The sequence below is a fragment of the Amblyomma americanum genome, chromosome 6 (genome assembly GCF_052857255.1).
Source record: "Amblyomma americanum isolate KBUSLIRL-KWMA chromosome 6, ASM5285725v1, whole genome shotgun sequence".
Lineage (NCBI taxonomy): Eukaryota > Metazoa > Arthropoda > Arachnida > Ixodida > Ixodidae > Amblyomma > Amblyomma americanum.
In genome coordinates this window covers 7,960,154-7,987,375 of record NC_135502.1, presented here as the reverse complement: position 1 = coordinate 7,987,375, position 27,222 = coordinate 7,960,154, and the positions used below count along the sequence as shown (strand labels likewise).

The window sequence follows — 27,222 nt, the reverse complement described above, 5'->3', positions numbered from 1 at the left end:
AATGCGCACACTTGTGTACATTGGGTGAGACAATATTAAGATAAAATGAATTTAAGCAGAAATGAATAAACACTTCCACAGGTGTGTAGTTGACCATGTTTTTTGGTAGTTTGTTTCACACAGGTATGATGTGAGGAAAGAAAAAGAGTTCTGATAAGCGTTGGTTTGGCATCAGATTTCATGCACATTAAAAACTTGATCACAATGTGGGGATATAAAATGTGGGAGCTGAACATATACAGAGATTTATTGGTCCCTGTTTTTCTCAAATAGATGTGGTAAAACATTTCTACTTTACTGTGCAGGTGCCTGGTACAGAGTAGTTCCCAACCGAAAGATTCCTTTATTGCTGAAATGCTGTGTTGAAAATCGCAGTCATTGGTGACAAAGTGGCTCTAGATTGTGCTGTAGAGCGTGAGAATCATATCCTCTGAAGGGGGGGCTGTACAGATGCAGTCATCTGCGTACAAACAGATTTTGCATGAAATATTCTGAATAATATCATTAATATAAATTAAAAACAACAGAGGTCTCAAAACAGATGACCTCTGAGGAATATTGCGTGCAACATCTGCAGAGCGGAATGTAGCACCATTAATTAAGATGTATTGAGATCTAACAGAAATTGAGATCTAACACAAAGGTAGCCTCGGACCCATCCAACCACCGCGGGGTGTATCCCAAGGGAAGCTAGTTTATGCAGTAACAGAATATGTGGTATGCAGTCAAACGCTTTTTTTTAACTAAAAAGAAATCCAGTCAAGATGATTACCACAGTCATGGCGTAAAAATAGTCATGACTGAATTTCAGCAGCTGTGTGGTACATGAAAGACCAAATCTAAAGCCATGCTGTACTTTTGTAAAGAAATTAATACTTTTCAAATGCTACAAAATGGCACTGTAAATGAAGCGCTCTTGTATTTTGCAGCTTACGCTTGTGCAGGAAAACGCTCGGTAATTTGAAACTACAGCTTCCGGCCGCTTTTGTGGATTGGAACAGTGTCTGCAATTTTCCACTGTGCAGGGAGAAGAGTCCAACTGTATACAGCATAACCAAAAAATGAGCTACAGCTTCAGTGCATGCTTTCAAAACAAAGGATGGGATATGATCAGGACCGTTAGTGGTTTGAACATTAAGTGCTTATAGTTGCTTTAAAATGTTGTTATATGTAACAGTGATCAGCGGCATACGTACAGAACTAACTTGAGTGGTTTCATGAAGTTCTGCACAAAAGGAGCGTTAAAAGCAGATAAAAAATAGCAGTTGAAACAACGAGCCTAGCCGTAATCATTAGTAATGTCAACTCCATCAACTGATAGGTGTGGAACGTCCACTTGTTCTCCTCCCTGTGATTTTAAAAACCTTCATAGCTCATTACGGTTCCGTTATCTGTTTATCTTTTTGAACATTTACTTTAGCTCTAATATCACGTGAGAGGACCTTCAGTGCTTGAGACGTATGCACGCATGCATTTTTTGAGTATGAGATGAAAAAATGTGCCGCTTATTGTTGACCAGTGCACGGTTATCCCGATTGAACCAAGGCTTATCGTTTCGCTTTTTGCAAGACAGCACTTTTGAATGGAAATATTTGTCTGCGAGATATTCATACACTCAAAAGAAGACATTTGACAGAAGTCTGTTTGGTTGGGGAATTTAATTTCCCAGCGCATGCCTCACAGTGTTCGGCCAACTGTGGCAGAACACTGTGAGGCATGCGACCTCCGAATTGACTTTGACGGCACTATTGTACTTTAAACCGAAGCTAACCTGCGCAGGAGGGTTCTACTTGAGTCCTGGCACATCCAACAGACACGGAAGAATGTTAATCGCTCCCTGGGGACCCTTCCCTCTTCTTACATCTATGGTTTGCGGCCACTGACCTGGAAGTCTTCCACACGAGGGCTTAAAACGAAAACCTGCGCCTCGCCCGTAGTCATAAATTTCTCTTAAAGAGGATTTGAGTGCTTTCACAGTTCAATGAGTGACTGCTGTTTGAATAGGTGGGTAAGAAGGAAACAAGGTCGCGTTATAATGATGCATAGTCACCCTTTCTTTCCTTGACTGTTTATGGATGTTCTATGCAAGCTGTCATTGAAACAGTTTAAATGAGAACAGTCGCATGATGATGCATGGTAATCTGTAGTGAATGAAATATTGGGAATTTGTAAATTGTCAATAAATTTTGACTAGGCGCCAAAATCTTTTTATTATTTACCACTTCTCAACTTTTGCTTTCATATGTGACAGATTTTATCGAAATCAGTGAACGTTTTTCTTGCATAATGAGAGCATATCTGTTTTTCCTCTATATTCGATCTGGAAAACTGTAGTTGAGCATGAGTTAAAGCTCTCACTTGTCTTAACGATCTTCTAATGGTAAATATTGTTTTGCTTATATCAGATAAAGTGTACTACTTCAAAGGCAGTGTTTTTGTACAGCCAACCAGCTTTCTTAATGCAAAGTTTAGCATGTGCAAAACACACTCCTCAGTCTCTTACACGAGTCATCACAATGTTTTTGTATTTACTTCAAATTTTTTTATGCGACCCATAATTGCATCTGTTTATATTTGTGTGCCTTTTTCTATATTTAGGAAAGACAAGAATTGGAAGGAATAATGCCCCTGTGCCACAGGACATTGTTGTTCAAGGCCCAGGTGTTGAGGCCGAGCACTGCTATATACAGAATGAGAGCGGCAAGGTTACTCTCCATCCCATGAAGAACATGATTTCCATTGATGGCATGGCAGTCACTGAGCCATCCAGACTACACCAAGGTATGTTTCGGAAACTTTAATGCATTCATACCTTCTTTTTCCTCTGATGCATGCATAGATTTTGACTAAAGACACCTGTAACAGTCTTCATCATGTGACGTTGCACAAGAGCCTAATTGTAATAAGTGTAGGGTTTTGTTCACCTTTCATGCTAAGGGCCATTTAAAATTGGGTGAGTGCTAGTAATGGCGCAGCACGCTTTACTGTGCACCCTTTTTATTGCAAAGGCCTATTGATCAGAATATTAGCATCATAAAGAGGAGAATGGTGCTTGCTCGCTTTCTTTGCTGATGTTATTCTTGCTATGAGGCTTTGTTTAGCTGCTGTGGAAACATTCTAACGTGACAGCGTCAAGATGAAAATCCAGAAAAAAACAATGCCGGCGTTGTCGGCATTGTGAGCGAAAAATCAAGAGCATGACTCTGGCAGGTGGTGCCCAGAGAGTAACCTATGAGGCAGGTGGGCCACCTAGGTCACTGGACGATGCCATCACAACCTGCCCACTGGATAGTGAGCAAACTGTCCACTGTGGCGGGTGGCAGTTAAATTAATGATTGGCTGCTTGAGAAGAGCAACCTGGGTTGCACAAGGTGCACCACTGGGATCACCTGCCATCACAGTGTAGTGGCACATCGCTTAACCGCTGCACCACTGCACCAGGAGGGTATGAGGACTCCTAGGGATCTAAGAATGCAAAGTAGAGAATGACCAATTCTGCATATGTGGGAATAAACCCATTATGCTATTGTGTCGTACCCTTAAGGCGGGGTTTAAGTGTCCTCTCAAATTATTTCTTTTAAATCTCACTCTCATTGCTCGTATAAGTATGTAATATGTAGACAGTGCCACAGTTATAAATTCTGCAGATAGCATTGTATGGCCTTCTTTTTCCTTTTTGCACCAGCAGGCCATTATATTTGTAACCAAGTCAAATATTGCTTTTTCCCTTTATGCCTCCATGGCTAGTAATTTGCTGTTACCGTGTGATGGTAAAACAGCTTATGCATCCTACTGTGTGATGATACTGCTGGTGAAATGAATGTAGCATCAATTGGTCAGGTCAGGGATGCTACAATATACCAATGAAATGAATGGTTGAACTGCACAAATGAGAGAGAAACGGTAAATTTGCTTCATTATTACTGCTTGTTAGCAGAGAACTGGTTTTCAGCTGAGTGTAAATGAAACCGGCATCCTCAAATTTGATTTCTCTACCTGCAAGCAACTTCTCCTTTAGTACACATAATGAATTTTCTTGTTTGCACCTCTAACTTTTGAAAATTTCGTCTTAACTGTCGCATTTAAAGTTGACAAGCTGTTATGGTGAAAGGCTACAAAACTGGCTTAGACTGCAAAATGTTGCTGGTTTGGTACATAAATGTGCTTTATACTGTGTGCAGTTAAGAAAATTTATCTGAAAGTTTGAATCCTGTCACTAACTTCTGGCCACAAGTTGGACGTCAAGATGCACATCATCTTTTGTACATCAAGAAATTGAAAAATACTTCTTGCTCTGCATAACAGATAAGCATGTGCTTTGGCATTCTGTCGTCTTTTTTCCTCCTGTGGTTTTTCCGCATAAGTGAAACTATTCAGCCAGTGATCTCCAAGTTCTCAGCTTTGTCCACAATGTTTAGCATGGTATCGGCACCTTTGTCTTAGTACCAATCAATGCAGGTCTGTTCAGGGAAAAGAATTTGGAGTGGAGGCAATAGAGAGGTGCATTGTGATGTTGCAGAGGCTGGATCCATTGCATAGCACAAATAAGCTTGCATTCAGATTTAGTAGGGCATGCTGTGGTTGTTTCTTTTGCTCTCATCTAAAAACATGGCTAACTGTGATGCAAATATTTCGTGATGAGTGTTGTGCAGCTGAACAGTTTCGAAGCATTAGATTAAGAATGTAGAAGAGGAAACACATGGTGTACAAGTGGGCTGGCATGGCCTTTGACCTCTTCCTCAGTGGCTCTTACATTACTCTCTAGTCAGTGGAAGTTCCACTAGAAGGCTTCATTCATCTGTTGAGCGCTGACTATAGGTTTGCATGCAATCTTTTTTTTTTGCCATTGCTTATTTTTGGGGGAGTAGAAAAGAAAAGTCTCAAGCATTTGGCTTAGTGATTCATCTTGAGGGACCTTGTCTGAGTCTGTGTGAGTGAAGTGGAGGTTTTGGCAACTGACTTTTCCTTAAAGGGCTTTACTTGTGTGTTGCTGTGCTCGTCTTTGAGAGCTTTGTGAGATAACAGCATTCTAAAGCTACAACAGTTGTTCCATGTTTCTGTTCCACGTCTCCGAACGAGGAAGACAACTGTGAGTATCTGCAGTCCACTCACCCACTCACTTTGAACTTGAGAATTGTACAAGCATGACTTTATTTCCTGCCTCATTCTTTTCGGGCTGCCTTTTGTATGTTTACTGAAAGTCTGAAATCATTTGCTTTTTTCTTCTCACTTTTTGTTGTTTTCACAGTGACCCTATTATGTTGTGATCTTATGAAATAGCTCTGCTAGCAGTCACATCCTCCTGAGTTGTAGAGCTAAGTTGAAGAATGTTTTCCTACACACTTTAGTTGCTTTATTTGACTTGTCATTTGCTTTGTTGTAGCTTTGTGAATGTAAAACAGTTTCATTATTTCTGTGGCTTTTTAGAGGGTGTTTTCTGGTGCTGTTGGAGCCTGTTCTAGTTTTTTGTAATGTTATAGATAATGACAGAGGGCTTCACAAAGTGGTGGCGCATGGCACTAGAGGGTTTACACAAGCCAAGCTCTAAACTCCAGTTTCCATTGTGTGTGTGTTCTATATGCTGTTTTATTTTGAGATGACTTTTGCAGTTTGTATTAGGACAAGATCAACATGTAGCATGAAGGACAGTGCTCACACGCTACTCATACTAACCTTCATTATCTGGTAATATTTATGCTTGTTTCCTTTGTTTGTGGTGGTCTTTGCAGGCTGCATGATCTGCATCGGAAGATCAAACTTCTTTCGCTTCAATCATCCTGAAGAAGCCCAGAACCTGAAGAAAGAAGCCCTGCCAAACATGAGGCCTGTGTCAAATAGCTTTCGTCCAGGTGAATTACCGCCGAGAGATTTTTAGACCATATATGACTTCAAATATGATGTCAAAGTTGGCTTTGAAAAGCATCACACTACTTAGCCCCTGCTGTATGGCATCTAGAATGCATTAGTGGCGCACTTGAGCCTCTTTAATGTTTTTTTATATTCGTAATTTGAGACGAGGCTGTGATTGTAATGCACCTGTCACGTGAGCAAATTTAATGTCACTTTCATTGAGCATACCTCACAAGGTGTCACTTTGGTGGCATGGTCCTACATGGGGAATAAAAATGTATTTGGAAATGGGTGCAACAAATATATGTGCTGAATACCTTTAACAGCATGCATAAATTTTCAGCACCCAAATATGCTTGTGTGATAGGGATAGGACAATCGTGTTCATTAAAACAAAAGAGATATGCATATTAATACACGGACACATCTCTTGCACATATATTGTTTGCGGTTTTCAACTTGCTGTTCACTGCTGTTTACTGCTTGGTTCAGATTTTGTACACAATTTGTGCAAAGCCTGCTGAAGTGTTTTGCAGTACTTACACTGGAAACAATATTCAAGTTGGGCAAAGCTTGAGCATGCCTCCCTGCCCAGTTTCTTTCCCTTTTTTTTTTACCTGTGATACTACATTGCATAGATATGGTATAACAAGGCAACAGCAAAGTCAAAGTCAAATGCATGCAATGGAGCAGAAAAACCTTTGTTAAAGTAATAGCCGGCAAATGTGCTTGCAGTAGACAGTGCGACACACACTAATTTACACAGGTTGTTTCTCGTGGCCTGTGTCAATGAAAAGCCTGTGCATTAAATTGATGTAGAATGGATCTCAGAGTTTCATTTTAAACGTTGCCAGCCAAATGAGGCTATGTGCTACTAAAGGTGTGCTTTGTGAAAAATTGGGGCGTGGAGCACACTTCACAAACTCAAGAAAGGGGTTGTAGGATGTTATTTACACTAATCATCATTACTGAAAATCTCCATTGCAGTCACGGAACCTCCTAGCCGTTTTGCGGGAACTCCTGGTGTGCCAACCCCAGGAACATTTGACGTGGACAATAGTGTCGATTTTGTTGAAAAGGTGTCCAAATTTGAGTTCCTGGCCCACAATCGGTCGCCACCAGTCGCATCATCCGAGAGCCCCCGCTGGTTTGTTCGGGACGGGATTAGAGTGTCGGCGTCGCCTCCTTCACGGGCATGTGAGCAGGTGGGTGGTCTTCATTGGGTGTTGTTTGGACTTGTGCATTGCTTAGTGGTGAGCGCCAGCAGAGAAATTTTTTACGTAAGCCTTGAACTTTTTGTGCAGGTGTCTATGACTTCAGCCTCTCCTCATTGTCAAATGAAATGAAGTTCATGATATGTGAGCCTTTTTATGACACTATCTGATGGCTATAGAAGTACACAAATGCTATATTAGCAGTGTGAGAACTCATGAGGATATGTTGTGATTGAGAAAGCCTTTCGTATGTACATGTAGTGCATAGATCCAAAAGAGAGGGCATCACGTGCGTTGCTGAGCTCTGAGTAACTTGTGAAACCAGCGTATAGGAAGGCAGAGAGCAGGGCAGACAAAAGAGCAGGCAGTGTGCACTGGGACAGAGCGCCTTCTAAATGAATTAAATTAACGCGTTTTAAATAAAACAGTTCAGTTTGATAGAGTGTCATCTCTTCGTGCTCACATTGAAGCCTTCAAGTGAGAGACTTGAAATCTTTTGTGTTGTTCATATATCAATGGTTTTTCCTGAGTGGGCTGAATTAGGGTTATAATGTGGGAATGCGCATGCTACCTTCACAGTTGTCTACGTGGTTTGTAAATTTTAATTGTGCCTAGTGGGCATGCATGCTAATGCTATGGCACCACCCAAAATTTTCTATTGCAAAAGCTGCAGATCAGTAGCATCGAGTAGCGTTGCCCCTTGCTTCACATTCAGCACGTTTGTATCATAAATCCTAACTAAATCTTACCAAGGCCATTTCAACCTAGTCGGAATCATTTTAGTTTTGCACATGAGCTATAATTGCATTAAATAATTACTGTTATTATTTTCCTGTGATTCACTTTCACGGGCCAGCTTGACGTGACTTTTCTTGTTTGATGTATTTCATTCCTTTAACCTCACTTGTAAGTTTGATATAATGGGATGTGGCTGTCACCAGTGGGTATAAAGACTTTCAAATTGGTTTTAAATCACTGATTTCTTTAAGAAGTATTAAAAGAAAAGTTAAATGGCATAGTAATTAAATGGAACAGTATTTTGTCTACCAATAATATCTGCAATATTTCTCTTTATGACATTGCTGACCCGTTATACTGTTGTATTTCTTTCATAAGATGAAAGAGCTTTACTAATTACATGTTTGTATTGTGGGCAACATATAGATGCTGGTTTGGAGGTGAGATGCATGGCACTTGCCTAGCCATAAGTATGGGCCAGCGCTTGGATAATAGTAGGTGGCGCTTTCCAATTGTCACATTCTGCTAATGGGTACTGTTTTTATGCAGGCATTGCTTGCGTGGAGATGACGCTTTGCATGTTTTGATTAATTATGTATTCACTGAACATCAAGCAGACCTCAGTGCAAAGTTCAGCTAGATAGAGAAACATAACACCTTGGGCTTGCATTTTCAATGAAAAAGGAAAAGAAAAGGAAAGAGAAAGAGGGCTTTGAGCAATTAAACATGAGCCTGATAATTTGAGTGATGACCTGGCAAAGACAGAAAAGGAAGCAGTGAAGCTGTAAGTTGTGAAGACGTTTTGTGTAGATTGTGAGACTCTTGATATGAGGGTGGGAGTGGGTGGTAATAAGCAGGAATTTAGTGATGTACACGAGTACCCCATCTGTTACGAGAAGCCTAATGCGTGTTACTGCATCCGTGCGCCAACTTGTAATGTGTGCGCTCTCGCGCAGTCACCTTCTCTGCGGGGCCCTCCGAGCAAGCCAGCACCTCGCTTCACCCCGACGCCACCGCTGTCATCGTCGCCCAAGTCGCCCAAGTCACCGCGAGTGAGCGCGCTGTCAGGCCGGGCGAGCCCCCTGGTGGCAGGGGGTCGCTGCACACCCACCTCCCCGCGCCTGGGGCACCGGGTGGCCAGCCACGAGGACATCCGGGCCTGCGAGGTGGAGCTGGCTCAGCAGCACCGCAGGGTCAGTGAGGAGAATTGCACAACTTGGTTGGGTTAATGATAAGACAATGTGAAAAAGAAACGATGGGTGAAATACAAAACAAGCTGACACTAGTAGAGCTACACTGGGCTGCCAGTCGAGCATTTCGCGGTACATGGGAGAGGCCAGTTGTGCGCATGCGCCGTTACCATGGCAACCGAAGAGGAGTAAAGTGCGGCGTGCGCTTCGCCATCGCCGTGGCCGCGCGCCCGCTCCACCATCAAAGCCGTGCGTGACGTCACGCGGATGAGCAGTTGTGCGCATGCGCCGATACCGTGGTAACCAGAGAGACCCCACAGCAGCGCCGCGTTGTTCGTCGCCGCCTCGCCGCATGCCGCTCTATCACCCGAACCCCGCGTCGCATGCGCAGGATTGCGTACAAAAGGCGGATATGTATTGGGCATCTGTCTCACAACGTTTGACATGCATGCAGAGAAGGAGAGTCCAGCTGCTGCTAAACAGCAGTATAGACAAGATAAGATGAACTCTTCCAATCCTGAGGTTGTCGCCTGGCAGTTGTCTTGAACCAAATAAGAACGCTGGAGTTTGTACGTGAAACAAGGTATCACCGCTGTCAGACATCTCCCTTCGATCGCGGTGAATTATGGTGAAGCCTGCTGTGTTCGGCTTCTGGAAAGCGGCATTATCATCCAAGGAGCCTACGTGGCACCGGGAACATCTGTCAAGCAGACGATTGATGTGGTTGCCACGTGTATACCAGCTTACGGCACGGTTTCACAGTTGTGTGTGACTTTGGGTAATTTCAACAGGAGACAGGACTCTCTTAGTCAGTGTATGAAAGAAAAGTTTGACTTTAATTTAGCTTCGGACCCTCACGTCCAGACTACACAATGGGGAACTACCATAGAGCTTTCATACTAAGAGGCTCTACCAAATCGAAATGCTGTATCGACAAAATTGAGAATGCTGCATGCTACTTCACAGATCATCGGGAAGTCTTCGTCTCTGTCAAGAAAAAATAATAAAAGATGTGTATACCCAACGTCTGATTGCTAAACATACAGTGACCACAACAAGCTCAGCCAGTGAAACGTGCCTCTCGCTACGTATATCCTGGCACAGCCGAGTTAAGCCACTGCAAATTTTTTTACTTCACCCTTTTCTTGTTTTTTTCGAGCACTAATGAAGAGTTATTAAAGGTAATGAGGGCCGAGACCTTAAGTAGTATAAATTTCTAATGTGCCACAATGAAAAATCTTGATTGCAAACTTCAGCTGGTGTCAACGTGGGTCATCTAATTCCAACTGGAAAAATACTAACCAATTTTAGTTGGAAAGCCATTGCCATAACATCCGTAAAGGCAGCCCACCCAAAATGTGGAATAAATCAGATGAAAACGAGGGATGGACCAGCTCTTGGCATGCAACCAAAAAAATGTTTACAGGAATGTCGGAAACTGAAATGGGCACTGTGCAAGTCTGTCTGGAGCCACTTTGCGAAAACGCGCATTATTTGCATTCCTAGCTTAGACCAGCTTTCTCTTGCATGGCAGTCTTTCTTCTCCTGTTTTATATTTAAATAATTTATGCCCAAGTATGCAGTTGGCAGTTGTTTTGTCTTTAGATTCGTTTTAATCTTTCCCTTGTTGTGACCTCATTTGAGTTGATCTCTGTTGACAGCCCTGTATTTGCTACATCAGAAACATTGCGCACCCTTCTGTACATGCTTGCTCAGTCTCTGCTAAATGAAAAAAATATCAGGCTTGTTTTTTGCCTATTCAGACGCTGCATGAATGGGGTCAGTCTGCCAGATTAGTGACTGGAGGCATGTCAATTACATGTGTGTTCACTAGAATACTCATTTAGCTTGACAAATACTGAGTGTATAGAGAGGTTGTGGCTTTGCTTGCTGAACCTTGAAAGGAGCAAATTTTCTTTTAAAGAGACATTTCAGTTTTTGTGAGCTGCAGCAAGCACATGCAAGTTCAGAAAAACTGTCAGTCTGTTGTGTCTTCTTCTTAATCTGTTAAGTGGCACTTTGTTTATACAGGAGTGTATCATATAACCGAGGAATTCATGCTTCTAAGATCAGAAACTGACTTGAGTAAAGTGCTTACTTTTGGTGAACTCCCTATTTGCACAAAAAACATTCTGGCTGATTTTGTTCATCATTAAAAGCAGACATTGTGTTGAATTGGTGTGCTTGCATCACAATGGCGGCAGTGCAAAAGACTGGATGTGTGGATGCCAATCATGTCCTATATGTCTTCCTTTATCCTGTCTCTTTTGAGGTGAAATACTAGAGGCCTGTGTATTATGCGATGTCAGTGCACATTAAAGAACCACAGGTGGTCGCTTTGGGACGTTAAACTCCCATAAACCAAATCATTAACTTATCTTCTCCACGGGTGTCACAATGATGAAGTGAAGGTTGCTGTGGCCTTGAGAATTGCAGGCGGGATGTTTAAGGGCCTGCAAGGACTTCTTCCTGCACTGTCACCTTCAATATGTGCTTGCACATCACATCAAGCACTGTGCTATTGTGATGGAAAGAAGCGCGAACAATGCGGTGCCTACGTGCTCGGCTGTTCAAATTTCTTTTGGTTGCGCATTTACCTGGGTGATAAGGAAAAGACTTTAGAGTCATCCTAGAATGCATCATGGACGACTCTAGTGTCTTTTTGCTACCACCGGAGTAAAAGTGTGATGAAAAGAAATGCGAAAAGCAAAGTGCCTGCTGCGCTCTGTTCGCGTTTCTTTCCATCACCCCTGTACATCTGAAATCAGCGGGCAATAAGCAGATGTCCAAATTATTAATTTTTATTGTGCTGTTTAGGTGTATTTACGCGTCTAGTAACTGCGTGGTTGCACGTATTCTTTGTTGATGTGTATTTTGCCTTATAATGATAGTCTTAAAAAATGTGAGCCATGCGCGGCCACTTGTAAATTACTTGGCTCGGCTGCTTTGCAGGCAGTGGCCGAGCGCTTGCGAGACCAAGAGCAGGAGCGTCAAGAACGCCAGCGCCTGGAAGAGATCCTCTCGCTCTGTGCCGAGTACGAGCGCAAGGTGCAGGCCGCGGGACCCAAGGAGAAGAAGCTGCAGAGAAGCCCCCCCTCCTCAGACTCCGGCACCGAGGATGTCACCTCGCCACCGGGCTCAGGAAGCGAGTCTTCTTCAGCTCCTGACGACACCAGCAAGACGTCCGAATCTTCCAGTGGAAGCAGCGGCTCGGTTGAGGACGAGAAGCCGGGGCTACAGAGGAATGACACGGTCATTCGACGGACCAAGCAGCTGCCCGAGTGCCCCGATGTCGTCAAGCCCATCCCGATACTGGCCGCAAGGCCAGTCCCTGCCCCACGAACTCAGAGCAGCCTCTCTGAGGTGGCGCCAAAGTCACCCGAGAGCAAGGCGCCACCACCCGCTCCTCCTCCTCCTCCTGAAGATGTGATAGCGGCGGCTGCAGCTGTGCTTTCCTCTGGGACGTCTCCACCAGGTTTGGCTCTGGTTCACCATCCTAACCGCATCAAGACGAATGGCTCACTGGCTCCAGCCGACTCTGATGGAAAGAGAGCTGGTCGTTTGCTGGTGGATGGGAACATCTTGTCAGATGGGATGCTCACGGTCGCTCCAAAGAAAGTGAACGTCACTTCTTCCGAGGACGAACTGACAAACATCCTCGGAGGTGGTGGTGAGCTGCCTAGCATGGATTTTTTGTGCTCAATAGCGTGTCTGGCGAGAGATGAGGGTGCAGTGACAGTGGGGCATAGAGCTTAGGCAGGCTTGAGAGTAAGACTGTTACACATTGCATAAGAGTTGTGAGGACATGTTTCTGTTGCCTGTTTATATGGAGAGTGATAAGAGTGACCATGATGACATGCGTTACATAATTGTTTCAGAAGCTAAGCATACAAAGGAAAATTAAATTTTGTTCATCTCCTAATCATTACCCCTTTGACCTTAAAGAATGCATTTTGAAAGTTTTCACTCATTACAAATGAAAACACACAGGACTAGGTTACACAGTGGTAATAATTTATTTTGAAATAATACCAGTTTATATCGTGTATAGGTGTCTTTACACCTGCAGTCTCACTGATTTATGAATTTTAATGCAATCTAAGTTTCTCTGAGTGGATTCACTTTTAAAAATTTTGAAAGGAAATTGATAAAGCACGAACAGCAGTGATGACTGTGCAGACATGGTGTTACACAGTTAAGAAGCTCGACAGTGGAGTTGCACAAGAATCGGTACTTGTGACCAAATGTGTACTATTTTAGTAAGCCTTTCTTTCTTTCTGCATCCTGGAGGCAGACCGTTTTCTGAATTTTCTGTAGCCAAACATGTCGATGGGTGTTATGTGCCTGGTGGCAGAATTTTGTCTGATAGATACAACTCTTCAGTGATCATGTGTGTTATATAGTACTCTGGGAGCATCTAATTGTATGCTTTTGTAATGGGCTCTACCATATGATACTGCATCGTATACAGGCCACATTTGGCCCATGGCACGAGGAAGGGAGTGCAAATGCCAGTTTTAGCTGTCACCTTGACCAAGTATTTTTTGTCTGTTGTATGCAGGAGGTGGCTTGCTCTGATTCTGGTCACAAGCACCAACAATGCAGCTTGAAAAAGAGAACACACCTTATTTCTTATCAAGAATATTTGTACATTCTGTAGATTTTGTTGTAAACAAAAATTGCACGAATAATATAACACCCTCCTTCTACCAGCAAAGGTGGCAGCCTGTTCAATAAATTGTTCAATAAAAGACAGTTACATGGGAAGGACGGGAGACGAAAGAGCACTATTGCTTATGTATCTTCTTTGTTTCTTGCATCCTTTTTTTCCGTTGTGCTTCAGATTTTTGCAAGCTACCAGCTGTTATAACATGCCTGCCAATTTTAAATTGCAGCATTTTGTTAAGGTTTTATGGTTTCTTGCACACAGTAGCACAATAAAAAGGGAAAAAATTTTGGAGTAGTTCAGTCATTTTCTGACATGTGTGCCACTTCAGTGCTCATGAAGAAATGGTTAGCTCGTTCACAGGATTGGTGATCACTCAAACTCATTGAATTTGGTGATTTAGGTACCACTTTTGAACCTTCGCATTTTGTTGGGTTTTATGGAAGCAGGCTCAAGCTTGTCAAGCCCGCGATCTGATGGCACCACCATCATTGGCGAGAAGACACCAGTGCCTGCGCTGGCCTACCCACAGTCTCCACGCACCCGCATCCGCACTGTGGCCACCCTGGAGCGATCACCTGAAGTGTTCGAAAACCAGCATGCCTGGAAGGAGCTGGCCGCTGCTCAAGTTGGGAAAGCCCTGACACCCCCAGCAGCTTCCAGCGTGCCTCCGACTTTAGATGATGTACCGCCTCTCAAGGACCTGCCGCAGCAGCACTCGCTGCCCAGGAAGCTGCCTGAGCGCGGGGGATCACTCAACATTCGAAAGGCTTCTGAGGAGTCCAGGGTCCCCTTGCGCAGGGTCGGTCCTTTGCATACACATTTGCAGTGCATTCCATATAGGCCCTGAAACATCTTTTCTAGCCATTTCCTTGTGCTTCTTTCAATCCCTCACTGTCTCTTGTGGCTCCTGCTGCATTAGCATGGCATTTTTCGTGCCTTTGTGAAATAAGCGTCACCACAATCTGGTTTCTGTAAATGATATCACTTGAGCTTGCATGCACATCATCAAAGGAGTGGTAATTTATGGCCTGTTGAGCAATTCGAGTATTGCGGTGTTCACTATGGATTATGCTCCAAAAACTGCTCTCCATGTATCCTCTGACACATTGTTGATGCTGAGAAAGAAAGTCTTGAAATGAAGGAATAGCAGCCTTATTAATAATGCAATAGCATTTAGGTTGTCTTCTCACAAAAGTTTCTGGCTTCTCTGACATGAAATTCCCTGCATGGTGTATCAAGAGGGTCGTGACGTCATCAGTACCATGTGACCACCAGTGGACCAATCATAGGCACCACCAAATTTGAAAATCTGAGGACCCCAAAATTTGAAAGTTAGCCCACCCCCAAAAATTCCAAAGGACCTCCAAAATTTTGGAAGTATAGGCCCACCACAGAAAATGGATCAATATGAATTATTGGAGATCAGTGGGTGGATTAAGGTGGATTGGTGGGTCAGATAATCCCATATGAATCCAATGGAAAGTACTGGAAAACACTGCATACCATATAAGGGCAATGGAACCGGTTCCAACCGCAGTTTTGGTGGGAAAATCATAAGAACAAGAAGACGCTCATTGTAAAGTACACCATAGCAGGCAGCCTAAATGCTGTCATATTTTCTTAAGAATATTGTTAAGTAGGCCCCCAATTTTTTACAGTAATTATGGGTTCTTTAGGATGTGATTATGTGACACGTTAGGGCCTGTCAGTTCAGCTCCAAAAAACTTATGTGCAAAGGTTGTAGAAAGATAAGTGCTTAGAAAACACTTTCATAATACAATTAGTACAGTGCATTGTCCTTGTGTTCTGTGGGCAAGATGTAAAGCATGGCTGTACATAAATGCAACAGAGTGGTTCAATGATTACCTGTTCTTGTGCTCCTCAATGCTTCAATCTGAGGCTGCTCTTTGTGACCAATTTTATGTGTGCATTGGGCAACCATCATACCACTTTGAAATGCAGTGCTTGAACCTATTTAGTTTTGCTATCAGGACTTGAACATTTGGTATAGTTTTTGCTTTCTCTTCCTACTATTTGCTAATTGCAATTAAAATGCCATAGTTATGAATGTCTGACGATTTCTGATGTTTTTGGGACTCTGATTAGCGCTACGATTGCAAGCACCAGGCCTGGTGAAAGTCTGCCATATCTATTTTTAGATGCTTGTCATTGTTATTCAAAACAAATATTTTCCACTTAAGTAGTATCTCCAGGCTTCAAGAAAGTCAATTCGTGAGTTTTTCAATGCAAAGCATCAGCAAGTAATTTTTTATGGGTGCATACAGGGTTTCATAGAATTGTCACAATCGTTGAAATTTGTAACATCGAAATACCAGGATTTATTAATTAAACACTCAAGACATGTGAAATCATATAGTCACTCGAAGCATTTGAAATCATTTTTTTGTTTCAGCATGTGACGCACAATAGATGAAGAAATTAATTTTATTATTAATGGCAAGATCGGCGTGCATGAAAATGACAGAGGACAAGTGACCAGGCTAACTGTTTGGAGAAATATTATTTACAGCATCAGCTAGTTGGCATTACAAATCACCCTGCTTGTGACAAGAGTGATGATCAATTCCCCTGAAACGAAGAAATCACTGCTATAGCGAATTTTGACAAAAAGGTGGCTAAACTAGGCCACTGCTCAGTTCAAACATGCGACAAGAATCGTCACTGGTCATGAATCTGAATCTCGTGCAGCAGAGGCAGCTACTTCATGCTGAAATTTCCTACGTTCTCACTGCTGTGTGGTCTTCGTTGCACGCTTTATCTCAGCGGTGGCGTTGCAATGCACTCCACGAGGCTGTTTCTTGCAGCTTTCCCTGAAGCTTCAGATTCAAGTTTCTTTTTTTTTGTGCTTCTTTCCGTTTCGCTCTCCCTAATGGTGTCCCTCCATTATCTCCCCGTTCTTCTTCTCTTCTTTCTTTCTTCTTTTTCCATCTTGGCTGCGTGGTGCCAAATTCTACGAGCTTCAGCCATGGGATGGCTCAGGGTGGTCTCCCAGTAACGTATCTTGCTGTAAAACCTGACAGTCCAAAGGGATAAAGCTATGAGAAGTTTTTGGGAGCCATGAACTTCAGATTAGCATTATGATTGCAAGCACTCATGCGATTGTCATCCATAATGCTTTCAGGTGCTGCTCATTATTTCGATTTGAAGTAAGTATTTTTTAAAATGCCAACTTTAAAATTTTTTTTTTACAAACATGTACAAAGTTCTGTACAAGTTGCTGATTCGAGCCACTTATCCTCAAAGAGGTTAGGGTATGTGAACTCTCGAAAAAGAGCATACTATTATAAGTTTTGTTTCATTATAAGATCGTTGTTACAAACATTTGTTCAGCAAGTGTCTAGGTCACATGTACCTTCTTTTGGAGCTTTTAAGACAGGTCTACATGAGGAAGGCAAAAAGACAAGGACTTTAACTTACCACAAGTTGTTTATTTGGAACTGGAGTAGACGTATACATAATCAACACCCTTGAACAAAATTGCAAATGCTATGCACACGTACAGTTTACCATGTGGAAATATCATAGGTCCCTTTCTGACAAGCTTGGGTTGCAGTGTTCACATGTTCACATCCTTGCTTCAGTTATAACACTTGTTAGATGTTTGTATTGTGCAGGGGCAGGAAAGTAGATCCGTAAAAACGACTTACCTCTACACGTGCTGAAATGCAGTTTCAGCAACCACCGGCCTCATTCCTTAGATTATTTCATTACTTCATTAGCCTGACATTCATTTCATTCTTACATTTATTCTGCCCAATGTGAATATTTAGCTGCTGCAAAAATGAAGTAGGAGAAAAAACACTCACTTTGTGTTTCAGGGGGTGAATTCTGTGTTAGTTATTGCAGTACCTGGTGAAATACATGTCTGCAGGGCTTATGTTACTCTGCTACGCTTCTTCCCACTGTGGTATCAGGTGTTAGTCAGATCTTGTTCGCATTCGCTATGCATCAGCAGCTGACATCTATCTCTACCAGCTGCAAATGCACAGGTATATGGTGAAAATGCATTTTCGTTGGTGCAGTTGCCTTGCCTGTGTAAGCCACCCACAAAATTTTGCCCTCAAAGTTTCTTTGCATCATGCCACATGATGCTGAGTTGTGCATTTTGTGCTTGCATGCACACTATTGGTAATGATGTCAACTACGGAAGCAGCAGAACTTCGGCTAGTTGATTACGCACTGTAGGGATGCAAGCACGCTCGATGCAAGCGCACTCGAAAAGACGGGGACACAGAAATTGAGACGCACGGCATGCATGAGGCAACACCAAGAGGATAAATACCGTCTCCTCACATGAATAAGAGCAGATGGCGATAAGTGCACCATGTGTCCATCTTTCTGTGTCCTCCTCTTTTTGAACGCTTTTCATTCCTAAGGTGTGAACTTGTGGTGCTTATTTTTAATTGCAGCCTATAGCTGCATGAAGTCTCCTTACTGATAGCATTGAAATGGAAACTTTTCAAGCATTGTCCTGCCTACTGTGACACACATAAATGGTGCAGCACCAGGCGTTTAATTCTACCAAAGGTATCCTTTCACATTTTTCTCCAGTACGTTGTTGCCCTGTAGTCATAATTGATAAAAATGGGCTCAAATGAGAAGGTATGGTTGAACAGCCTGTTTTATAGGCATGAACGTCATGTTTTCAGGTATTGTGAGTGAAAGAAATTTAAACACTTGAGCGTGTGGTGCCATCAGTTCTATGGAATGCGCACAACTTCATGTTTTGCATTGTGTGTTGTTTGCAGGCGAGGTCAAGTTCAGATGATGCTAGCCTGCTCAGGAGGCAGCGTGAGGAGTCGTTCCAGCAGATTGCCAAGCTGAAGAAAGACCTGTTCACTTTAGAAGCAAGGGCCAATGAAGGAATGAGGGAGGTGAGCAGAAAAAGAAAGCAGCAAATGCATTTCTAATTTTTTTCACTATGCAGGACCAGGAGTGTGCTTACATTTTTTTAATTTTAATTCTTCCGGAGATGTTGCAAAGCTTGCTGATCCTTGTTTCATTGCTACATGATTATGGATCAATATGAGCTGAATTATTCATTTGCCCTTTTTCTTGTTCAGACAGCTCGGCCCATGTTTCTGCCAGATATGGCTGGCCGTTTTGCTCTGCTGATTGGTTTGGCCGGACTGCACTGATACTAAAACATTAATGGAGAATAAAACGAGTTGATGGAGAATAACATAAGTAATCTACGATTAGCTCATGATATTGCCTTGCTAAGTCACTAAGGGAATGAACTGCAAAGCATGATAAATGAGTTAGACAGGCAGAGCAGAACGGTGGGTCCAAAAATTAACATGCAGAAAACCGAAGTAATGTTCAATTTGCTCGCGAGTTAACAGCAGTTCACAATTGGTAGTGAGGTGTTGGAAGTGGTAAGGGAATACATCTATAAGGCATGTAGTGACTGCTTATCTGGATCAATACGGACGTGACTAGAAGATTTGGGTGGAGCACATAATGGCAGGCTCTCTAACTGAGCTCATGAGTGGCAGCTTACCAATATCCCTCAAGAGAAAAGTATACAACAGCTGTATGCTAACCGGCACTCACCTATGGGGCAGAAAGTTGAGGCAGAGAAAAAGAGTTCAGCTTAAGTTAAGGACAACGCAGCGAGTTATGGAAAGAAAAATGATAGGTGTAATGTTAAGAGACCAAAAGTGGGCAGAGTGGGTGAGGGAACAAACGCGGGCTAATGACATCCTAGTTGAAATCAAGAGGAAGAAATTGGCTTGGGCATGGCATGTAATGTGAAGGCAAGGACACCGCTGGTTCTGAAGGGTAATGGAGTGGATTCCAAGAGAAGGCAAGCATACCAAGGCGTGGCAGAAAGTTAGGTGGGCGGATGAGTTTAAAAAGGTTGCAGGAATGTGGTGGCCGCAGCTGACAAAAGACAGGGGTAATAGAGACATGGTAGAGGCCTTTGCCCTGCAGTAGGTGCAGTCAGGCTGCTGCTGATGATACTAACTGGTGGCCTCGACTGCAGACTCTCAGTAAAAAAAAAATTGGAGATTTCATTTTGAACCAATTGGACATTCCAGTTGGTTCCAATTGGATTTCCAAATTGGTTCCAGTTGTGTTTTAGCCACCCACCCAATTCGACCCAACTGGACCCAGCTGGATCCTACTGGATCTAGCTGGATCCAACTGGACCAACCAGTTCAACCAATCATGTACTGGCCAGTTATTGCATCCAGAAAATTTTCACAAAATATACCTCACAATTAAGTTGCACAGGATACATAATGTCAGAAATATTTCTACAACTTAACGTATTATTAATGTGCAAAAAGAAAACTTATTTTTGTGTGGACTGCAGGGAGATCCTCTGTCTGCAGATGCCAATCAACATTTCTACGACAATACTTTTATGACGAGACTGTATCGATCCCACATTCTTTGTGACTGCCCTGCTTACAGCGCCGAAAGGCAGTCTCTCTGCCGTGCGCTGGAGCGTCTAGACCGACGCCCACTGACGGAAATGAAGATTCTCGGCCACTGGCCGTGGTGATCGTTGGCGATGAAGGCCTCCAAGGCACTGCTCCACTTCTTGCGAACTTCTGGCCTGCACGATAGGCTGTGACTTTACCGAACGCTCACTTCATTGTGACTTCAATTTTTCTGTTACTCTCCTTTCTCTTTCATTTTTTTTATCCCCCCCGTGTAGGGTAGCAAACCTCCCTGCCTTTCCTCCTCCTACTAGAGAATTGAAAATCACAAGGTTTTATGAAAATCAAGGCCAATAGACACGCATACATCACACACAAGAAACACTACACATTGAGACACTAATAGCGTATATTAGCTCAAAAAATTAGTTGCGGTTCAACTACTTCTGAACCTGGTTAGAGAGCTATAAAGCTGTGGTGTATCGGGCAAGTAGACTTGGCTTGGCCTCTGTAACATTGTCTGTGTTCCGCACACTGGATAGGCAACGCGCTACCCTGCCAGATGGTGGTTAAATTAATGGTTGATCGCTACAGGTTGGCCACCCAATGAGTGCTGTGGCCTGTTGCTGCAGTGGCCCGTGTCTGCCACAGTGTTGTCAGTGCTATTGCTGCAGTGGCTCGTGTCTGCCACATTGTTGTCAGTGCGCTAATGTATGTAGCCCACATCTCTCTCTCTCTACCGCCACATACCTCAAAGGGCGATTGAGTCACTGCACCAGGGAGCCGGTTATGCGCCTTCAGCTAGCCCAGTAGCAAAAGGAAATGGCAAACTCTGGTGTATGGGCGTGCCCCTAGCTAGCCCAGTGAATATTTTGCTTCAATGTGTACAAGCAGAGAACGCACTTTCGCTCCAACTTACATATCCCATTTATGAGCCTCTCATGCTGGGCCAGAGGCGCTTGCCTACTGAGTGCAGTTATTTAATTTAATTTCGACCGCAGTGGTAGTGCAGATGATCAATACAATTTAGTAGGTTAAGCTGCTGACAGCTCTTTATTATAGGAATCTTATTAGTTCTGCCTTGTTTGCCAAATACGCAAATGTTCGCCTGAATACATTAATGCAGTTGGACAGACCAATTGGGCTCGCCATTTGGAAACTCAATTGGTCCTATTGGAACCAGTTGGAAATCCATTTGGTTCCATTTTTTTTTCTACTGGGCTGGTGGGTGATTTTTCAGATTATTTCTTTGTCCTTATTTCTAATAAGGGTTAAAAAACATATGGACCCTGCAGAACGAAAGAACGTTCTAGAACATGACTTGGGCTGGAAGTGGCATTTTCAGTCAGAGTGTTAAAGATGTTTAATATCGTATTCATGCATGGCTGTCACGTGCCAACAACACCCATGTCGGACAGAGTGGAAGAAGTCATGCCACTGATGAAAGGACAAAAACAGTCATTGGAAACTTGGTACCACACCTTCTTTTACACAGTCACCACACATCTCAGTTGTCGTTTTTAAAGACACAATTGCTTTATCAAGAATTTTTCATGCATATTTTTTGTATTTTTGTGTGATCAGTATCTCTTCAGTGCCCAAGTTTGTATCGCTCGGTGTTGGGAGGCGAGTGCAATCCTCTTCAAGAAGATTTTCTCAGTCCTGTTAGCACCCCATACCCTTGCTGGATGTTTCCTGCATCTTCTTGTGGCATGCAGGTGTGCTTGTAAACGTACACATTTCTCAGTGTTGTTTGTGCACTGTTGTTTGCAGCTGGAGCTGGAGCATGCACTGCTCACGGGGGAACTTAATGATGCGCAAGCGTGCCAGAAATCGGATTTTTCAATCCTAGAGGAGATCCAACAGGAGGAGAGGCGGCTGAGCACACAGGCTGACCTAGACCGAGAGCAGGTGAGCGTGGGGTCCCCGCTGTCAGCCTATGCCTCACTTCATGTCCTTTTGGCATGCATTGTGCATTGGACATTGTCTGTGGGCTGAGCTTCCATGCTGGTGACAGGGGGAAAAACATGCTTTTTGTGCTGTCTACACTTGCCGCCTGAAATAGCAGGTAAAACACCAAGGCTAAGTCTTCAGAAAATTGAGTCACTGAAGTCACGGGAATCACTGAAGTGGAGCACCAACTGTCATTTATTTTTTTTTATTTCAATACGTACAAATTGCCCAAAGGTGCAATAGCGTTGAGGTAAGAACAAAGAGTTGCAAAAGCACTGTAAACAAGTATAAATTAACACAAGCATAACCGGCAGCAATTCAAACACTTTCATGCACTCATGAGATAAGCTCGCTGTCTGCCAGCTGACACATAGAGAAAAATGTATGATACACTGATGTGCACTGCATCTGATTGGCTCTATGGTATAGAGGTAATGCTGTGATGGGCTGTTACATGAGTGTTTTTAACAGCAGTTGGGTCAACTGACAGTTGAACTGAACGGCAGGTGAGCAGTCTCACAAACAAGCACCAACTGCCATTGAGTTTTGAATTACAGATTTGTTCTGCTGACATCAGGAGTCCCAGTTGAACGAGTCATCTAACAAGATGGTGGCTTACAGGCTGGGCGTATCCATTGAATTGGCATTTTCTCCCATTGCTGTTTGTTCTCAGATCACATGAACGATTGTTAACCTAGCTAGTGCAGTCCCTGTAAATTACAAATTTGAATCATTGAATCCATATAAACACACTGTGAAGCGGTGTAAGACAAACTGTGGTGAAGCGCTGAAGCCAAACATATGCCACGAATGGATTGTTGTAGCTGTTTCCGATGTCTAGCTGTCACCTATGCAAAGTTTACGTAGAAATTGTATTTCAGTGAAATGGAGTGTTGAAATAATCTTTAAAATTCAAAATGCCAAACTAGAAGTATATTTTCACTTATTAATGGGCTACATTTGATGTGGTCGCAGAATTTGGAAGTCGAACAGGGTTTTGCAGAAAGTGCAATGTATAACCAAAACCAGCTGCCATCAGTGGCTGTTGGAAAACCTGTCGTTCAGATTAAGCTTCAGTGGAACTCCTGTCGAAACTGCCTATGTGACAGGGGCATTAGCTAGTATATGTTGTGTTGCAGCTCTTTTCCTTGCTTATGTAAAGGGCTGTATATTACCCAGTTCATCACATATATTATGCAAAGCTTTTTCGGCATGAACTGCAGTATTTATTGCATTAAAATTTATGTCAGAACATGAAAATGATGTTTTGGAACTTGTGTTTACATGAGACCATTCAAAATGAAGTGTGATATAAAGTTCGAGAATATGCTAATGGCATATTTTTTTGAGTTAAGGGTATCTGGTGTCATTTGAATTAGCAGTAGTTTCAGCAGAGTTTGAGACACGTCTTTTTTTCACATTAATTGTTGCATCATCTCTGTTTTGTGGTAGGATGAAGATGCGCATGTTTGGCAATCACATTTGTCTGATGTGTTTTTGTCCTTCACATCACGCTAGTGTTCTTTCTCTGTATGACTTTTCCTGTTTTGTCTATGTCAACGTGATTGCAGTGCCCATGTATAGGATTTTGTGCACTGTGGCAGAAAACTTAGGGACTGCAGTTTTTCTTCTTTCTTACATGCATTCTGACTGCAGAATACTGTTGAACCCTTGCCTTGACTAAATGCAAATTTCTGTGGCATAGTGGATCGTAGAGTTAGTCCTCCAAGTTAGTCCTCCAAGTCTGTCCTCCAAGTTGGTGGCTGCAATCACTGCAAGTTCAAATATAAGAGGCTTGAATAGTAGTGCAGTTGGCTGAGGAATTGTGCCTAATAGACTTGTGTGATTAATTTTTTTTTTGTTGGAAGTGAATTCGAAGTGAATAATGATTTTCTTGAATAATTTTGAAGTGAATATTTCAGATACTTTTGGCACACCAGGCCATTACATGAGAACATGAAAAGTGCATTGCAAGTTTGTCACACTCATTGGAACTGTGTCGACCTTTTGCAAGAATAGTGATCCGAAATTGAGGAAGCTGACCTATAGTTGGAGCCAGTCTAATTACAGGGTCTGAAGTAGGTTCAGCTAAGCTGTGGGTATTGCAAGCCCGGTGCGCCAATGCCCGTACCTGCTTTGATTCATGGAGCTCCAAAAAAAGAAATTAATTTGTGTACTCAAATTTGTTTTACATATGAAAATTTGAATTGTGCGCCATTTATCTGGCTCACTTGCACTGTTGGTTGCTTTCTAGGATGAGCTGTATGGCAGAACAAGAGCAGACCTCTGGTTCATCCAGTAACCTGTCAAACATGCACTGTGCCGGGATCCAAAACCATTTCTTCGGCAACTTACTATACTTTGAGATTTCAGATACCAAGTATTCAGATCGAATCAAATATTGAATACTTTATAAGACCAATAATTCAAAATTATCGAATATTCACACATGTCTAAGGCCCATTGCACTGCTGTAAACATTGATGCAATGGATGTCACAGTGCAGCATGTATATTTTTCTAGTCAGAGTTGTGGTTACCATGGCACCAGGTGCTCATAGGTCATTTTAGTTGTACAAATATCACAGGTCTGCACCTCACATGTACCACTGCCACAGGTCGGTACTACACTGTGGCATCGGGACCAGGTCCCGCCTGAAGTTATAGAAGCATTTCATGTAATTAACCATAAAAGATAAGCGGGCAACTCATACATTACTTGCTTTCAGTGAGGAGGAATTTTCATACTTTTTTGGAAACTTTTGTACTATTCTTTGCCTTTGCTTTGCATGGTACTCCTGAGGATAGGCACTGCTTGTTTTTCCTTTTCTGGCGAATGTTTAGTTGTGATCTTGGCTGCATGGTGCAGGAGCATCTGCAGCTGGAGGTTTCGCGCGGCCGCATCCAGCAGTGGGAGCAGCTGACACAGGAGCTGCGCGAGGTGCTGGAGGAAGGGCCGCCCTCTTTGGCCCGCCGACCCGAGCTGGAGGAGCGCTACCGACGCGAGCTCGAGGGGCTCGACGGGGAAAGGAGGGCCTTCGAGGACCTTGAGTTCCGCCAGCTGGAGCGACAGGCGCGCCGCGAGGAGGAGCGTGAGGCCCTCATGGCGAGAGCTGACCGCGTCCGGCAGAACCTGCGTGACCGCCAGGTACGAGCACCACACTGTCCCATGTCACTGCTACTTTGTAGTCTTTAGCAAAAGGAAGTGACAGTCTGTGGCAAAAGGGAGTGACTAATTTATGTGAGTGCTGGCTAATGGCAAGCCTAGTGTCGTTATAAATCAAAATAGTACCAGCAATCACGCTGACAAGCACACCAAGTATCTAACTCAACTGCATGTGACTTTGAACAATATAGTAAACAATTATAAATCACTCAGAATGATTACTTGCTTTCTTCATAATCTTTCAATGTCATGGTCCAGCTGCAGCAGCGACCTGAGTGAGTGATTTATATTTGTTTACTGAAATAATTGTTCACAGTCACATGCAGTTGAGTTAGATGTTTGGTGAGCTTGCCAGCGTTATTGGTGGTACCATTTTGCCAGTAACCTATGGAAGTGAAATGTGCCTTTTCTTTTCTTTTTTCAGCTGAGAATTCGGGAACTCTTGGAGCAGCAGAAGACCGTGCAGATGCAAATCGAACAGGAGAGGTCCAGCTCTGAGATTGAGAAGAAGCTTGTACAGACTCAGCTGCAACAGGTATGAAGGAGAGCTGCTGCAGCTAGACAGAGAGCCAAGCTGAGCTGCTTACTGGCTGCCCCCCTCCTTTCTTCCCCCTCTCTTCAGGAACAGCGGAGGCTGGAGCTTCTGGACCAGCAGCTGAGGAATGCCACCCGCACCCCGCAGCACATCTCCCTGGACTCGAGTGACGACAGCAGTTCTTCCGACACAGAGATGGTAATAGTAGCTTGCAGTTAAGCAGTTATTTGGGAGAGCAATGAAATGCTCAAGTTCTCATTTGAGATCTCACCATTGTGGTTGAATAGTGAAACAGTGCTGTCTCACTTTGTAAGTGTGTTCACTGGGAAAAGATGTGCAAAAGTGAAAGCTCTCGTTTAGCACAGCCGCGGCCCGCAGGCTACATAACGTCGCACAGACCGGGACAGCCAGTGGAGGTGCATGCACTGGCTTCACCTGTGGTGAAGCCAGCCATAACGTTCAGTCCAGGCACCCTAGCTTTATGCCACTTTTTGTGGGAGCACCAGAAAAACCTGCTACTGGACACGCTTGGAGTATTCCTGTGAGCCTAAATATGTTCATGTAATAATGCAGTGTGGTAAACACTGCTGTTCAAAGAGATGCAACAAGTGCACTGGGCTAGTTGCCTTTACTGCCTAACCTAATTCCAGCTTTGTGCAACTTGATCCAAGCCACCTGAAATGCCACTGGCAAAAATGTTTCACCTGCTGTGTGCCAGAGAACAGACTCTTTCCTTCTCTACATTCTAGCTGAATTGTTTTGTTTTTGTTTGTTTTGTTGTTTTCTGCACAGGTTGATTTGGAATATTTACCCAAGAAACTTATAAACTCAGTAGGCCATATCTGCAACTCTTTGAAAAGCGGCAGTAGATGTAACTGTGACGTTACACAACTTATAGCACTATACTGAGAGAATTTTCTACAGTTTTCTGCACTTTCATGGCTCTCACTGGGTGTGTGCAGTGCTGTAATCATTGCGTGCCCGGGATTGAACAGCTGCACATGCCTGGCTTGAAAGTACCACGAGCAACAAGCGTGACCGTAGGCTTTTCGGCTGCATAGATAATAGTGCTAGTAATTCTCATACTTTCTGAAAAACATGATGAACCTGAAAGAGTAGTGGAGAGTGCAAGGGTGCTCGGAGAATGGTGTCTCATTTGTATAGTGATTATGTCTCTGCAGGGCTCTACACTGAAGATTGGGAGCCAGAGTCCATGGAACCAGAACCTCCTACTCCAAGTCCCAGATGCTACTGGTGTGTTTTGTTTCATACTGTGTTGACTGTGCCTCGTACCCACTGTTTTGATTTTGTATGCCCAGTGCTTTAGCTGGCTGTTAAGGCACAAAAGACATATGAGGTGTGTTCAAGTCCCAAATTCTCCCAATTCCTTTTTTTCTTTGGAATGAAAGTTGTTGCTTTTTGCAATTTATTCTTAAAGATATGCCCACTCATTAAGCATGCATTAGCCAGGTGGCAGCAGTATCCAGGTTGTAGT

General features: G+C 43.3%; 1 protein-coding gene across 4 annotated transcripts in view; it reads left to right on the top strand.

Moving 5' to 3' along the window:
• Nucleotides 1–27,222, top strand: part of LOC144136236 (uncharacterized) — a 554,206-nt gene that overhangs the window by 117,173 nt on the left and 409,811 nt on the right. For 2 of the 4 annotated variants that reach the window (XM_077668404.1, XM_077668403.1), the window contains exons 4-15: nucleotides 2,599–2,781; nucleotides 5,730–5,849; nucleotides 6,838–7,055; nucleotides 8,759–8,995; nucleotides 11,945–12,662; nucleotides 14,108–14,460; nucleotides 18,431–18,556; nucleotides 21,848–21,985; nucleotides 24,896–25,174; nucleotides 25,617–25,727; nucleotides 25,815–25,925; nucleotides 26,909–26,981. In XM_077668404.1, coding sequence (XP_077524530.1) covers nucleotides 2,599–2,781; nucleotides 5,730–5,849; nucleotides 6,838–7,055; nucleotides 8,759–8,995; nucleotides 11,945–12,662; nucleotides 14,108–14,460; nucleotides 18,431–18,556; nucleotides 21,848–21,985; nucleotides 24,896–25,174; nucleotides 25,617–25,727; nucleotides 25,815–25,925; nucleotides 26,909–26,981 — 2,667 coding nt within the window. Of the gene's footprint in view, nucleotides 1–2,598; nucleotides 2,782–5,729; nucleotides 5,850–6,837; nucleotides 7,056–8,758; nucleotides 8,996–11,944; nucleotides 12,663–14,104; nucleotides 14,461–18,430; nucleotides 18,557–21,847; nucleotides 21,986–24,895; nucleotides 25,175–25,616; nucleotides 25,728–25,814; nucleotides 25,926–26,908; nucleotides 26,982–27,222 lie in introns of all 4 variants that reach the window. The other 2 variants (XM_077668402.1, XM_077668401.1) reach the window with 1 other exon arrangement.